Raw genomic sequence first — 15,037 nt, forward strand, 5'->3', positions numbered from 1 at the left:
CCCTGGTGCTCCCAAGTGAGCTCTTAACCAGCTGAGCCACTTGGCCGGCCCTATGATTATTATTTTAAATTTTTATGTTCAAATGGTCCCAGTGAGAGCCTTTTAAGTTGGCTTCTGTGTCTTTTTGATATGTCCATGTCATTCTTTGAACACTTCTTATTTTCTGGTACAAGAGGGTGTTCCAGTCTCTTGTACTTTCCCTCCCCCATCCCAAGAATTGGCCTTTTCTTCCAAACAACTTGATCCTTTTTGTGGAGATTGGCACTCTGCTACTGTGATGTCAGCTCCTTCTAGGCCAGTGCTGGGTATGTAAGGTCTGTTGGGCTGAATATGCTTAATTCTTGTAAGGCTCTCAGAAATAAGCCAGTGACAACTTCGGAAATGTGAGAAAATAAAGCCCTGGCTAATATGAACAGTGTACTTACCAAACTCACTGGCTGGTTAGAATTATCACTTCATTCTCTTGCATTTTGAGGTGGCAGTGATATCTTCTGCAAGTCAAAGACTTATTGTTCAGCAAGATATTGACAGATGGATGGAGTGTGTGTGTGTATATGTGTATATATATATATATGTAGTATTGTTAAATAGTAAATGATGCTAAAAGGAACTGTTCAAGACAGATGACATAACTAATTTTGAGAAAGTTTTTCTATGTGATGATTTCATATCAGAAAGTTGTCAATTCCTTCCAAAGTAACATAAAAAGAAACTTGGGGATTTGTCTATTCTAAAATTAATTTGAAAAGAATAAGCATAAAAATAACTAAAATTTTGAAAAACCAGTGATACAGACTTGCTCTGATTTTAATAGTAGGAAATTAGAAACAGGGACATTTGAGGATTTATTCATTTTAAAGATAGCACTAAGGATTTTTCAATAAATGATACTGGAACAATTGGCTGTCTGATGGTGGGGGAAACTGTTCTTACCTCCTGTGCAAAATAGACATTCCAGCTAGGATAGTACTTTTGTAAGGAAGGCTTGAAATGAGACTAAACCTGAAAGACTATAAAGAAAAATAAATTTGATTACATAAAAGATTTAAGCTTCCCAACAAAAGACACCATAAATGATTAAGACACACAACAGACTAGGAGAAAATATTACAGCATATAAATATCCAGAAAGCATTAAATATTCCTACAAATAAGGAAAATAGACAAACAGTTCAGTTGACAAAGAGCAGAGACTGAATGAGCAGTTCACAAATAAAAAAAACAAATGTGACCTATAAACAAAAAAGATTCCCTTGCTAGCAATTGAAGGAAAACAAACAAAAATAATGAGATAACATTTTTTGCCTATCACACTGGTAAAAATTTATACCATCCCTAACATCCCACATTGGTAGGCATGTGAGGAAATGATAAATTAATAAAGCCTGTTGGCGGGTAACTAAGGAATATCCACAGTACGGAATAAAAGATGGCAGTAGATCAATATATATAGTGCAGGAAAACATCTCAAGGCTTGTTACTGAGTGACAAGCAAGTTACAGCAAGTATATACGATATGGTCCCATTACATAACGAGTTTATTTCCGTTTATATAATATATGTACGTAAATGCCCAAGAAAATGTTTTGAAGGCCTACCAAGGAATACAGTGGGGAGAAAGGAGACTAGCTTTTTTCATATCTTTAGGAGGGTGCATCTTTTATTAGTGAGGTAAAATTTACAGTGAAATGAGTGTGGATCTTTTCATGAGTGTATTTGTATAGTTACATAACTGTGTCTGTATGATCAAATAAAAATAAGCAATGGTCCGCCCACACAGAGTCCTGTCAGGGAGTCCCAGCAGAAGTCAAGGGAGGCGGCCCACCAGGCGAGTGTGGCCATAATCACCAAGGCAGAAGCAAGCAGAGAGCGGAGGTGGCATCACAGGCAAGGGGGCAGGAGCAGGTTCTGGAGCAAGATCAGCAGTGCCTGTAGTTTGGAGGCTGCGAACAAGGCTGGCATTTTACTTGATGGAGGAAGGATTTGAGGGGCACCTTTTCCTTTAGTGTAAAGACAGTGCTTTAGTTTTTGCCAGGGAGTAATTTTTTTTTTTACCCCAGAGGCAATAATTTTTTAATTGTTGTATAATTTTTAAAATAAACAAAGTAGGGCTGGCCGAGTGGCTCAGTTGGTTAAGAGCTTCCTCAAGAGTTTGAGCTCTGAGCAACAGTGGTTCGATTCCCGGCCTGAGATGAGCTGCCGCTGAACTGCCAACAGGTGGCAGGATGGCTCAGCTATAAAAAAAAAAATGAACAAAATAAAAAGACAAATGACAAACTGGGAAAATATTTGCAACTTATGTCACAAACAGTAGGCTTTTATACCTAATATGCAAGACCCTAAAAATTCTCCATAGCAGCAGTATCCATGTAGAAATATACTCAAAAGTAAAGATAGCATTTGTAGCAGCCACTGATCCTTGGGGTACCAGAGAAAGGTGGGGTGTAGGTACAGCTAGGAAGAGTGACATTTTTCATTCACATTAATTTGGGATTAAGCATAAACCATTTTTCATCTTTGGAAGGTAAGGTGTCTTCCCAAATAGTGATTGTTGAGAAGCATCCTAGTGGGGGGTATGTGCTTTCTATATTGCAGACTAAACATCCCTAAGACTTCACGTTCTCTTGGTATTTCTAATGATGAGCTTTCGTCCCCTAGAAGGGATTTGGGCTACAGTGTACCTGTGCCGCTGCTCAGAAGAAAAGTTGGTCGTAAGAATGGAAACCCCTGATCCTGCTTGATAAAAATGTGCTGCCTTTCTTGTAAAAGGGAGAAATACAGTATAAAGGGTGGCAAGTTTGTGATAACCTACTCAGATTTTTCCTAGTAACTAGAATAGAATTGGACAAAAACCTGTGTGCATGTTCCAGAATGATAGCAGCTTTATGAAATCTAGTAAAGCTGGGGAATGCTGCTTGTGCATCTTCCTGGTGTATGAACGAAGACTGGGTTGAATTTGAAACCCAAAGCATATTTTGCCATAAGAATATCATAAAATGGTAAATTGGGTCCCCAGCCAGCCACCAAGGCTATTTGTACATAATGTAGAGTTCTAGTATTAGTGTGACAGTCCCCTATGTTCCTAAATAAAAATCAGTTAACACAGGACATTTTTATTCCTGAGAGAGGGTTGTTTGTGAATTTTTTTAAAAGTCTCTTTTGTGGTATAAATGATTAGACTTGGGATTTTTTTGTGGGTTTTGTTTTTTTCTCCTAATGTTGCACATTTTGTACAACTTAACAAGCTTAATCGTTAAATATAGACAAATTAATGTCTGGTTCCCTTATATTATTTGAAACAACACTTAATAGGCTTAAGGTTGATCTTCCCACTGGGAAAAAGGCCTTGCAGAAAATGGGCTTCCTGTGGTTGAGTGGCAAATCAGCGTCCCTTCCTACATACAGCCTTTGAGAAGCTGAGCGCCACCTTCCTGATGAAGAGCTATAGGAAACTGCGTTTCTGGCAATCGCTCCAAGATACAAAACTGATACACTTCACTCCCCTTTTGAGACGCAGTCTCCACTCTCCACCGTATATTTCATTTCATCCATGTCATTTTATTCTTCACATTGAAAATAGTCCATCAATTTAATTTTGGCAAACTGCTCTAAAGACCAAAAATTTTATTTTTGCCCTAAGTTTTTTTGGTCATGCCTAATAATTTCCATTTTTGCTTCAGCTGTCATTTCTATTATCATTTACATTTTTCTGTTTTTACTCATTTTATCATTTGTATAAAAACTACGGCAAATGACCATACATATACTGCTGTTTGGATGAAAGTGCCAAATGGCTGCATACTGTGAAATGTTGGCTCCAGGGCAGATTGTGAATGTTATAAACTAACCTGTTAGGAAGAAAAATTACAAAGGTGGGTGAGGGGAGTTGGGGAAATGGTTTCCTCATTATTCAAAACGCTGAGTCAAAGTTGTCTAAAAACTGAAATGCAAGCCTAAAACTATAGCCAGCCTATTTATTGTTCATTTTCTCTTCACCTTAAATTACTAACCCTTGAAGAAACACCCGAAGTTAAGCCATTCCTTCCAGTTCACTTTCCTTTTCTTCCGGTTAATATTTTATATTTTTAAAAATATTATAATGCTACCTAATTAAAGTGAACAAAAATAACAGACCAGTGGAAGGGAAGCAAAACTTTAGTCCCGGGCATATGTAACAATATGTAATAGTAGGACCAACATTTCAGATCAACTGGGGGGGTGCTTAAAAATGGTGTGGGGAAGTCAGTTTCCAGAACAGACAGCCATTTGGAAAATAGTCTCACTCCATACAGAACTGAGAGTCAAGTGTGAAATATAAAAACAAGAAAAGAACTAAATATGGGTGAATATTTATGTAGTCTTAGTTTAGAGAAGGGCTTTAAAAACTCATTAATAGCTTAGGCTACATGAAAGTGAATTTTACCCAAAACCCATAAGTAAAACTAAAAGATTGGTGAAGAACTGGGAGAAAATGTGTGTTGTGTGTACGATATGCAAATATAAAATGAGGACAGGGGCTGGCCAAGTGGCTCAGTTGGTTAAGAGTTGGCTTAAGAGCGCGAGCTTTGAGCAACAGGGCTGCCGGATCGATTCCCACGTGGCCAGTGATGCTGTGCCCGAGCTGAGCTGACGCTGAGCTGCCAACAGGTGGCAGGATGGCTCAGCTGGTGTAACAACAAGATTACCTGTTCGATAGTGGGCTATGCCCACCCACAACTAAGACTGAACTCTGACACCTTGAGTTTCCGCCCAGATGGCTCAGTGGATAGGGCGTAATGAATCGCTTTTTTCTCTTTGCTTATTTATGTTTTGATTTATGTTATTGTTTCTGTGGGAAAACATGCACCATATTTCTTCACTAAAAAGCTGCATATTTGTATAAGGTACTATTCTCCCTACAATCAAAACCACTTGCTAGAAGGCCAGGCCTAAGAAAGGTCTGGTCTGCCTCCGCCTTACTAAGAACCCATTTCTAGAACCTCTGCTGTGGGAGGTGGGAGGGGGCTGCCTCTGTGCAGAGCGGCCTTAACTGGTCCTGGATCACACAGGGCTTTCCTAAGCTGGGAAGTGCCCTGAGTGTTTAGGTGACCCTCTGTAGTGCTGCGGGCCCAGAAACGGAAAAGCTTCGCCTCTGGAAAATGGATGTCATTGATCTCATGTTCTGAACAATTCTCTCTTCAGGACGTAAACCAGAAGAAGAAGGCGTGGAAGATAACGGGCTGGAGGAAAATTCTGGGGATGGACAGGTATGTGTAGCCTTGCCTGTGGATCTGCTCGGTGGGTGGACCCATGTCTGTCCATCCGTTGATGGTTGTGTTTTGTTTTGTCACAGGAGGATGTTGAAACCAGTCTGGAGAACTTACAGGACATTGACATGATGGACATCAGCGTGCTGGACGAAGCAGAAATCGATAATGGAAGCGTTGCAGATTGTGTGGAAGACGACGATGCTGATAACCTCCCGGAGTCCCTGTCCGATAGCAGAGAGCTGGAAGCAGAAATGAAGGAGCTTCCTGAGCAGCTTCCCGAACATGCTGTAGGTACTCACAGCTTCTAGAATGTACGCTGAATGTATCAAATGTATCAATTCCTCGAATAGCAGAACAGATGAGACGTTTTATTTATTCATTTTATTTTTTAAGATTTTCTTAGGGAATTGGGGAAGGGGAACAGCCAAGGTTTTGTCCTTCAGTCCTAGTTGTGGAGGGCACAGCCAGCTCAGCTCCAAGTCCAGTCGCCATTCTGGCCGCCCGTCAGCAGCTCACGGCCACTCAGCTCAAGGCGCCGTGTTCAATCTTAGTTGCCAGTGGGCATAGCCCACCATCCCATGCGGGAGTCAAACTGGAAACCTTGTTGTTAGGAGCACGTGCTTTCACCAGCTGAGCGATCCTACCACCTGTCGGCAGCTCAGCTCAGGCGCAGCTCATTGGCCTATGTGGGAATCGAACCGGTGACCCTGTTGCTCAGAGCCTGCACTCTTAACCAACTGAGCTACTTGGCTGGCCCCAAGCAGTTTTATATTTGGAGTTAAGTTTTTTTAGGGCCAATTCAGCAGGATAATGGCTGATCTGTTCACGTGTAAAATTCAGATGATTCTAGAAACACTTTGCTTCATTGAAAAGTGGTGTCTTGTGAGCTACAGTAGCATATGCTATCCATTTGCATAATGCAGCATTAAACATTTCAGGGACATTATTCAAGACCTTCCTAGTATAGAATGTTGGTCTGTGGTGTTATGACTTGGATGCCTTGAAAATACTGAAATAGAAAGAAGTTGAAAGTTGTTTTTTTCCTATTAAGAACTGATCGGTACCATCCTAATAGTAAACCTGATACTAAGATTTGACATTATTTTTAAAGCCTCAATTTTTTTATGTTAGAAACAAATAAAATTAAAATACACTTACAATAATGGGTATTTATTGAACTCTATCTGCCAGGCATTAGGCATTATGTCCTTTAATCTTTTTAACAACAATATGACACATAGATGCCATTATGCCCATTTTCCAGTTGAAGAAATTGGGGAGTAAAGAGGTAAAGAAATATCTCCAGGCAATACACAGCTCATAAGAACATAAGAATTAAGACCAGGGCTGGCCGAGTGGCGCATTGGTTAAGAGCTGGCTTGGGAGGCCAGAGGGCCCTGGTTCAGATCCCATATATGAGGGCAAGTGACGCTGCCCTTTACAGCTAAGATGCTGAACAACAGCTCAACCTGGAGCTGGGTTGCCATGAGTCGCCGGCGACGGCGTAGGCTGCAGCCATTGCTGCAGTGGGTTGCCATGGGCTACCGTGTGTAGCCAGCAGCCAGTGTGAGCGGCCAGCAGCCGCAGTGAGCGGCCGTCCAGAAGCTGGCTACTGATCTGCCTCACCCGGGAAGAGCGCAATGATGGTGCCAACTTGGGCCAGTGAAGCAACGTCCTCCACAACTAGACTGAAGTACAAAAGGACAGCAACTTGTCTGTTCCCCTTCCCCCAATTCCCCAGTGCTATTCTCATCCTCCAATTCCCCAATTAAAAAAAAAAAAAATCTTTAAAAAGAAATTAAGACCAGCCTGATTCCAGAGTCCATATACTTAACTCACACATCATATTGTCTTGGTGCCATTAATTTATTAGGCTATTTTACTTCCATGAGGATGAATTTGCTGGGTATACAGAAAAGTTAATGGGTCATCTAAGTTTTGTCAGTCCTGTGCTCCTGTCCCCACAGTCCGATTTGGAAGTTGCTAATGCTGGGTTCTCAGAGATGCCATTCCGTTTTGGGCAGTAGCCACCTCAGGGGCACCAGTCCTAGCATCATTAGTATCCAGGCTTGGGGAAATAGTGGCGGCCCCCAAAACCCAAGAATCCACTCCAAAGTGTGATTCTGAACATTGTTCCTAGAAGAGCAGCCCCCAAACCTGGTGCTCTGATCTATTTAGAGAGTCTATGTACTACAGTAGTCCCCCCTTATCCATGGGGATACGTTCTAACACCCCCAGTGGAACCATACTGTCATGCTGTTTTGATTCCTGCACTGTGTTTAGAATTTTGTCACAAGTGATTTTTCATGGCTATTAACTTTTCCAATGAAAAGATATACCATTATGTTACCTTGTTATTCATGTAATAAACTATTCTCCATTTATTTTACAGGTAGAGGACAGAGAAACTATAAACAATTTAGATACTTCATCACCTGACTTCACTATATTACAGGTAAATTGTTGTATATCTTCGTAATTTTAGTATCAAAAGTTAGGCTACAGTTTCTGGAAACCACTGCAGGCATTGTGTGGCACTCCCAAGTAAAAGTTATTGCAAGGTGTGCCTACTTGGTCAGTATCTCTAGAGTGGGTTTTGCTCCCCATTCCCCAATTACAACGCGCATATTGCAAAGGACTCGTCATCTTGGCTTCCCCTCCAATCACTGGCTTCCTTGCTGCTGAGAGGGCATATTTGGGGACGTTCTTGTTGATTTGTCATACCCATTCTGGATGGCATTCTTTGCAGAAAGAGTGTTAAGTGAGACAGCAAGGAAGGGCGCCCCCTCTCAAGGACAGATTTGATGGGGTCCAGACTTGGATGCAGGGGTGTGGGGTGGACAGAGCACAGACATCACAGCTGGAACAGGTGGAATCCAGGGCTTCTGGTTCTGCCTTTTGGGAAGTTTTTCTTACAGAAAATGCACAGATTTCTTTTGATTACTTGGCTGTTTCATTACCATCTGTGTAAATATTAAATCTTAAATGAGGACAAATGAAATGTTCTTTCTTTCAGGCTAACTTTCAGGTATGATTTGCGTAAATTTGGGTGTTGAGTTTACTTTTCATTTTTCTGCCAGCCTACATAGATGTACATTGTAGGAATAAACTTACTTGGGTAGCTGTCTAATTTTCAATAGAAAGTTTTGTGAGGAAAAGAAATATGGGCTAGGTGTGGCGATATTCATTCCCCAGTGTTCAGTTGTCGCCGTTGGTGGGCAGTAACTGAGTCAAGATGCTGCGGAATCTGTTGGCTCTTCGTCAGATTTCCCGGGGGACCATAAGCATTGCTTCATGCAGGCAGATTGAAAATAAAGTTCCAGAGAAACAAAAGCTTTTTCAGGAGGATAATGGAATTCCAGTGCATCTAAAGGGTGGGATAGCTGATGCCCTCCTGTATAGAGCTACGATGGTTCTTACAGTTGGTGGAACTGCATATGCCATATATCAGCTGGCTATGGCATCACTTCCCAAGAAGCAGGATTGACTTCAGTTCATCCTCCCAGCAATTAGCTGGTTCAATTTCATTCCGTTCTCTATGGACCAGTAAGCTGATAAATAACTTGAGTTCTTCTTTGAGGATCAATATTTATTGACTTGTACTAACTGCCACCAATAAAGCAGCCTGTACACCCAAAAAAAAAAGAAAGAAATATAGGCTAGTTCTTGTTTTGTTTTTTAACTTTATCATTATTATTATTATTTTAAGTAATGTCACCTATGCTGCTTCACTAGAAATCACTTTTCAGACAAGATCTCCATTTGCTTCTGCCAGGCAGGGCAAGGTTGGTTATTATCGAGCCAGAACCCCAGCCTCAAGGAAGGTGCAAACCTCAAAAACAGTTGATGGAACACAGCTCACTTGAGGGTTGATGTCTCTCTCCAGCTGCGAAGTAACACAACCCATTCCTGCCTCTGAAAAGAGAGGAGGAGCCAGGTCTGGTCGTTCACTGACTGTCTTCTTAGGTCAGACTCTCAAGTTAAAATAGAAAACATATAACCCCTACCAGAGACAAACAGGAATGTATTCGTTTTTCTCTGGAAAAAGTTGAGAGAATTGTTCTGCCTGGAATGATCCTTTGTTTCATTTGTAGAGTCTTAATTCCCAGAGTGGGATATGTCATAAAAAAATTTGTTACAAATAAATGAAACTACGGGGAAAGGGAACAATTTCCTAAGACTCCCTAGAATGGCAGGTCAAGCCCCAGTGGAAGGTGCAAACCATCCACTTCCATGTAAGGGGTATATGTTAAGTACCTGTGACGCGTCGGTGTGGCTCCAGACATAAATGAGAAGAAAGGCTGGTCTCCATCCTCACAGGGCCCGTCTTCCAAATGTGAAGGATGCCTGTAAACATCATTGGGAAGAGGCCTAGACTGATGCACAGACTCCCAGTCACACAGCCTGTGCTCTGCTGTGTGTTCTTCAGCAAGTTTGTCAACCACCCTGTGCCAGTCTCCTAATCTGAAGAGAGGGATGATACTAATAGTACCAACCTGCTAGGGCTGTCTGATTAATATATGTATACATAAAGTGCTTACCGTATTTTGCCGTATATAATGCACTTCCGTGTATAATGTGCACCCACGTTTTTGGCCCAAACTTTAAGGGAAAAAAAGCTTTTGTTTTAGTTTTTTAATTAAAATTTTTATTTGTTTACATTTAGATACTTGTTTTTGTTATTATAAAGGAATTTTAGTGTTTATTTTTTAACATTATGGTATCACAAGAAATTTTATGTACTGGTAACAGATTTACGGTATTTACTCATCATAGAAAGCTAAGAACTCTTCATCGTTGCAAGTTCGTCATAAGTTCAACAAAACCAATTATATTCCAGGGTATTATTTTGCATACAGATATCATTATTGATTTTTAGAGTTACACTTTAATTCATAAGCATTAACTCATGAGAATTAAAAATATTACTATAGATATGGAATTAGTACTACCCATGAATAATGTGCATCCTTATTTTTCCTTTACAAATTTAGGCAAAAAGTGTGCATCATACGTGGCAAAATACGGTAAATTTGTGCCTGGAACCTAGTCAGTGCTCATTAGTATTGGCTGGAATTCTAGAATAATATATTGTACCTTGTGCAGAAGGCACATCGGGCCCGGCTGGGGACCACGTATTGAGAGAAAGGCCCTTCATTAGTGGGACAGCCTCTGGAGCCATTCGGGGAAGCCTTTCTCTGAGCAGATGGCCCTGGGCTAAATGTGTAGGACTTGGCTGGGGCTGGGGCTGGGGCTGGGGACGGGACAGGTGGGCCTGCCGGGGAGGTAAGTGACATGAGGGGCCATTGCTGAAGGCTTTAGGCCACAAAGGGACATGTGGACGTGTGCGCACCGTGGTGGCAAAGTGCGGACAGATGGGGATGGGAATAGTAAACCAGAGGCTACTGTAGGTAAGGGCTAGCAGTGGTCTGAATTGACCGGGCTTCCCTGGAATTAGTTGGCCCAGTGGTGACCTTCGTTGTAGGAGGGATGTGTTATCCTGAAGAGCCCTCAAGTTACCGGGGTGGGAGGGAGGGGTATGACCATGTGAGATAAGAACAGGGTCCAACAACCTGGTCCTTGTGTTCCCTCAGTCTTGTGACTGTTCAGAAACCAATGCTACATTAATTCAGTGTCTGATGTGTGTCAGGCATTCTGTTACACACTGAAAGTAGAAAAATGAAAAACCACTCTCCCCGCATTTAAGCATTCAGCCTAGAGTGACAGACAAGCATGTGATCAGTTGATCACCATGCAAAATGATAATGTTGCCAGGCCCTAGAGAGACGAGCAAAAAATGGAAACTGGGTACTGGGCCCCTTGATAGTAACCTGGAATGTGGGGCTGGGGGCCCAAAGGAAGGAGCTGGAATGCCAGCTCTGTGGGCTTTTTCCTGAACGAGCAGGTTCTCCACCTGTTGAATTTGTGAGTTTCCTAGTCTGTTTTAAAATTTTCCTTTTTAGTTTTAGTTTTGGGTATAAATAAACTAGATTTCACCCATCTGGCACAATCTTATTTATGTTTGTTTGTTTTTTTGCAGGAAATTGAAGAGCCATCCTTGGAGCCAGGTACTGTTCAATGAAAAATTTACCATCGGGGGTTTGAACCATTCTAGTTTTCCACCTTCTCTAAATTGAATTCTTAAATTTAAAAAGTTACCTTACTGTAGTATACATTGTTCTAAAGGTTTACGATCCAGAACATACCAGGATCATAGAGATTGGAAACCCAGCCATATCACCAGATCTGTGAAAGTGGCTAACTTCTCATTTTGCAAAAATGTATCAGTGAGATGAACCGATCTCATGCCTTTTTAATTATGAATGGCACTTAAATGTATATAGAAAGAGCTTGCATGCCTCTCAAGAGCTCATACCTTTGCACCCCACAAAACAGATCTTGTGATATTGGGCAGTACCTTAACTTTGTGGTTTTTAATTCAGGCAGTGCAGGTAGCGATAGGGAGATAAATTTTAAAACATTGAGACATAACTGGATTCCAGAAGAGGAAAGAGTTTCTTCATGAGAATTCCAAACAAACACTGTTCACTTTCTGGACTGCAAATATCTCAGAGCACCGATGGAAGAGATTCTGGTTTTCATGTTGGACTGTTCTATTAAAAGAAATTCAAAGAAATTTGGAAATTGAGCTGTTCAGTGAATGGTGATACATTCAGTTAAGCAACTTGGACTTTGGAAGCTAAATTTGGAAGAGTCATATATAAACGACGACAGAATGAAGACTGTCAAGAATCAGCCAGAAGGTTTTGGGGGTTAAATCTCTGGGATGCTTTTCTCTTCCATGTAGCATAGCGGCTTGCTCTAGCAGTCGGTTGGAGTGCAGGTAGTGTAACCAGTGTAACGTGTGTACCCGCGGGTTTTCCAATCTCTGTGTAGCTAGCAGTTCTCTTCGTGTTAGTGTGGCAGCCGTGCCAGTTCCGCATTTGTGATTGCTGTATTTCCCTGGTAATTAAACCTTGTGCCATTCTATTCCTGTTAAATCCGTAGAAAATGAGAAAATACTCGACATTTTGGGGGAAACTTGTAAATCTGAGCCAGTAAAAGAAGAAGGTTCCGAGCTGGAGCAGCCATTTGCACAGGATACAAGTAGCGTGGGGCCAGACAGAAAGCTTGCGGAGGAAGAGGACCTTTTTGGCAGCGGCCATCCGGAGGAGGGTGATTTAGATTTGGCCAGCGAGTCAACGGCACAAGCTCAGTGGAGCAAGGCAGACACCCTGTTAGCGGTAGTGAAAAGGGAGCCCGTGGAGCAGACAGGCGGTGACGAGAGGACGGACTGTGAGCCTGTAGGGCTAGAGGAGCCAGTTGAGCAGAGTAGTAAAGCGTCAGAGCGCGCAGAAGCCTCTAGCGAGGAGGTCACGGAAGCGCCCCTGGAAGCCTCAAGCCCAGACCCCAGAGATAGCAAAGAAGACGTGAAGAAGTTTGCTTTTGAAGCTTGTAATGAAGTCCCTCCGGCTCCTAAAGAGTCCTCAGCCAGTGAGGGCGCTGATCAGAAAATGAGGTTTGTTTTTTCTCAGTTTTAGACCAGACGCTATCTCCTTTTCATTGGTCGTTTAATGACACACATAAGCTGTTTTTTCTGCAATTGGCCAGCCAGACTGACGAAATTGTAGCTTACTTCTAAAGATTGTTTTATTTCTCTTTTATTTTAAACTGATTACATAATCTTTTTTCTTTTCTCAACCTTTCATGGTTGTTTTCTTTAATTCTTCCTAATTATCTTTAGCCCAGCAGAATTAATTAACTCCTGTGGGTCTGAAATCTTATGGTTAGGTCAGATTTCCAATACAAGTTTGTCGGGGTATCATTTTTTGAGAACTAAATTTCGGGTAGGTATGCAACCTCAGCACGTATTTTATAATTTTGAGTTTGTTTCCTGTCTGCTGCTTCCTCCTGGAGTGACATTACATTTTCTCTCTAGTTCTGTCGAAGATGACTCGGATACAAAAAGGCTTTCCAAAGAGGACAAGGGTAGGTCCCCGCAGCGTCACTGGTCCCTTGCAGCATGTGTGGCCTCAGCAATGGCCGGGTATTTGCTTTTGGTTTATTGCATACTGCATTTCTTACCCAGATTTGCTTGTGTGTCTTCCGAGGAGACTTTCTTCTCAGCTCTTCACTGTGCGGGTTCTGGGTTGTAGGGAACAAGCCAGTTCCCAGGGTTGGTGCATGGATGTGTTGCAGACACTTGCTTTTGCAAGGGCGCTTTGAGCTTGTCCTTCCTGACTGACCCTCTTATTTGCAGATTCCTTAGCCTCAATGACACTTAAAATGGAAAGATGTTCTGGTGTCAGATACCTTGGGGCTACCTGGCATTTCAGCTTTATCAACACCTTAGCCCTTTATTACAATCACTGATTGAATAGAAATTTTACTGGTCCAGATTCCTTCTTAATCAGTGTTCTAAAAAGAATAAAAATCAGGATAGGTGCAAAGGAATATGGCACCAGAAAGAGAAGCCCTGAAGTAGTGTGACACGGTTATCAGCTATTTAATGTTCAAAAGCCACTTAACTGGGTTGTGTGGTGCCATTTCGTACCTTTCTTAGGGAGCCTTCAATGGTCCTAACAGCCCATGACTCGCTGTTGTAAGTGGCATTGCTGGAGGTCCTGTTGGGCTTGGTGTGCATTTTAGGCAGATGTGTGAGGACAGCGGGCCAGGCCCACTGTACCCAGCTGGTTTTGGGTGATGCTGGCATCTGGGACAAATGGGGAAAGTGGTGCGGAGTGACTTTTATCTTTAAGATTCAGGATATTGTGGCAGGTGTGTTTTTGACCAGAACTTTCTTTTGCAATAGGTCGTAGCAGTTGTGGTAGAAATTTCTGGGTTAGTGGACTTTCTTCTACCACCAGAGCTACAGATTTGAAGAATCTTTTCAGCAAATATGGGAAGGTAAGACCAGGGGTTTTCTGGAGCAGGAGTTGTCTTCAGGCCAAAGTAGTGTGGCCTTTATGTGCAGATCACTGGCCCCTCTCTGTGACTACTTGAATGACACCTTGCTTTTCTTTGAGCTCACATTAGCTCATGGCCTGTGGAAGCTGCAACAGCCCCCTTCTACTTTGCATTTTTTCTCTCCCTGCCCCCAAGCTACCACTTAGCTTTTGTAGGATTTCCGGAATCCATTTTTATGGCTGCAGGACTTAAACCCAGGAAGGGCTCCAGGTGTCATAGCAAAGGGCAGGGCAGGGAGGTTTTGTCAGCACTTCAGTGAGACGGTGATTACAGGAGAGCAAGAGCGAGGCTGTAGGCAGGTTACTGACAGGACCGTTGGAGTCTGACTCACAGCAGGTTCCACCTCTGCCACTCACAGTTGTGTGGTCAGGGCTGGAAGGTGTTCCTTCCCCTATGGGAACTGCATCTCTATACCTGGGGGCCCTCAACCCACCTGCTTTCACCTGCAGCCGGGGTGGTTCTGTAGCACCTGCCTCTTTCCTTCCTCACTGCTCAGCCCATGAGGGTGGCATTGATGGACAGGTGTGTGATGCACCAGCCTCCCCTCCCAAGTGCCCGCTGTAGTTCCTTGTTCGTTAGGGCTCCTGTGCTGGCCTTCCTCCCTTCTTTTTCTCACCTTCCCCTTCCTCCCTATTCCTCCTGTACCCACCTCCCAAATAAACCACCTCCAGGGCTCCTTGTCTCTCCGAGTCAGCTTTTGAGAACAAGCCAAAGTGGCACTTGGCACAAGCCCTTGTTCATATTAAGGCTTTAGCAAATTATAACAGAGAAAACCAACGGTGTTTACCTTGGTTATTGATGTCCAAGAGCTAAACAAGATG

At 42.5% G+C, this 15,037-nt stretch overlaps 1 protein-coding gene across 2 annotated transcripts in view; it reads left to right on the forward strand.

Annotated features, from left to right (window-relative positions):
• Window positions 1–15,037, forward strand: part of SAFB (scaffold attachment factor B) — a 38,107-nt gene that overhangs the window by 8,871 nt on the left and 14,199 nt on the right. For both annotated transcript variants that reach the window (XM_019653364.1, XM_019653365.1), the window contains exons 3-9: window positions 5,182–5,246; window positions 5,333–5,536; window positions 7,642–7,704; window positions 11,290–11,317; window positions 12,258–12,768; window positions 13,189–13,238; window positions 14,062–14,156. In XM_019653364.1, coding sequence (XP_019508909.1) covers window positions 5,182–5,246; window positions 5,333–5,536; window positions 7,642–7,704; window positions 11,290–11,317; window positions 12,258–12,768; window positions 13,189–13,238; window positions 14,062–14,156 — 1,016 coding nt within the window. The remainder of the gene's footprint in view (window positions 1–5,181; window positions 5,247–5,332; window positions 5,537–7,641; window positions 7,705–11,289; window positions 11,318–12,257; window positions 12,769–13,188; window positions 13,239–14,061; window positions 14,157–15,037) is intronic.

Source organism: Hipposideros armiger, unplaced genomic scaffold, assembly GCF_001890085.2.
Source record: "Hipposideros armiger isolate ML-2016 unplaced genomic scaffold, ASM189008v1 scaffold_202, whole genome shotgun sequence".
Taxonomy (NCBI): domain Eukaryota; kingdom Metazoa; phylum Chordata; class Mammalia; order Chiroptera; family Hipposideridae; genus Hipposideros; species Hipposideros armiger.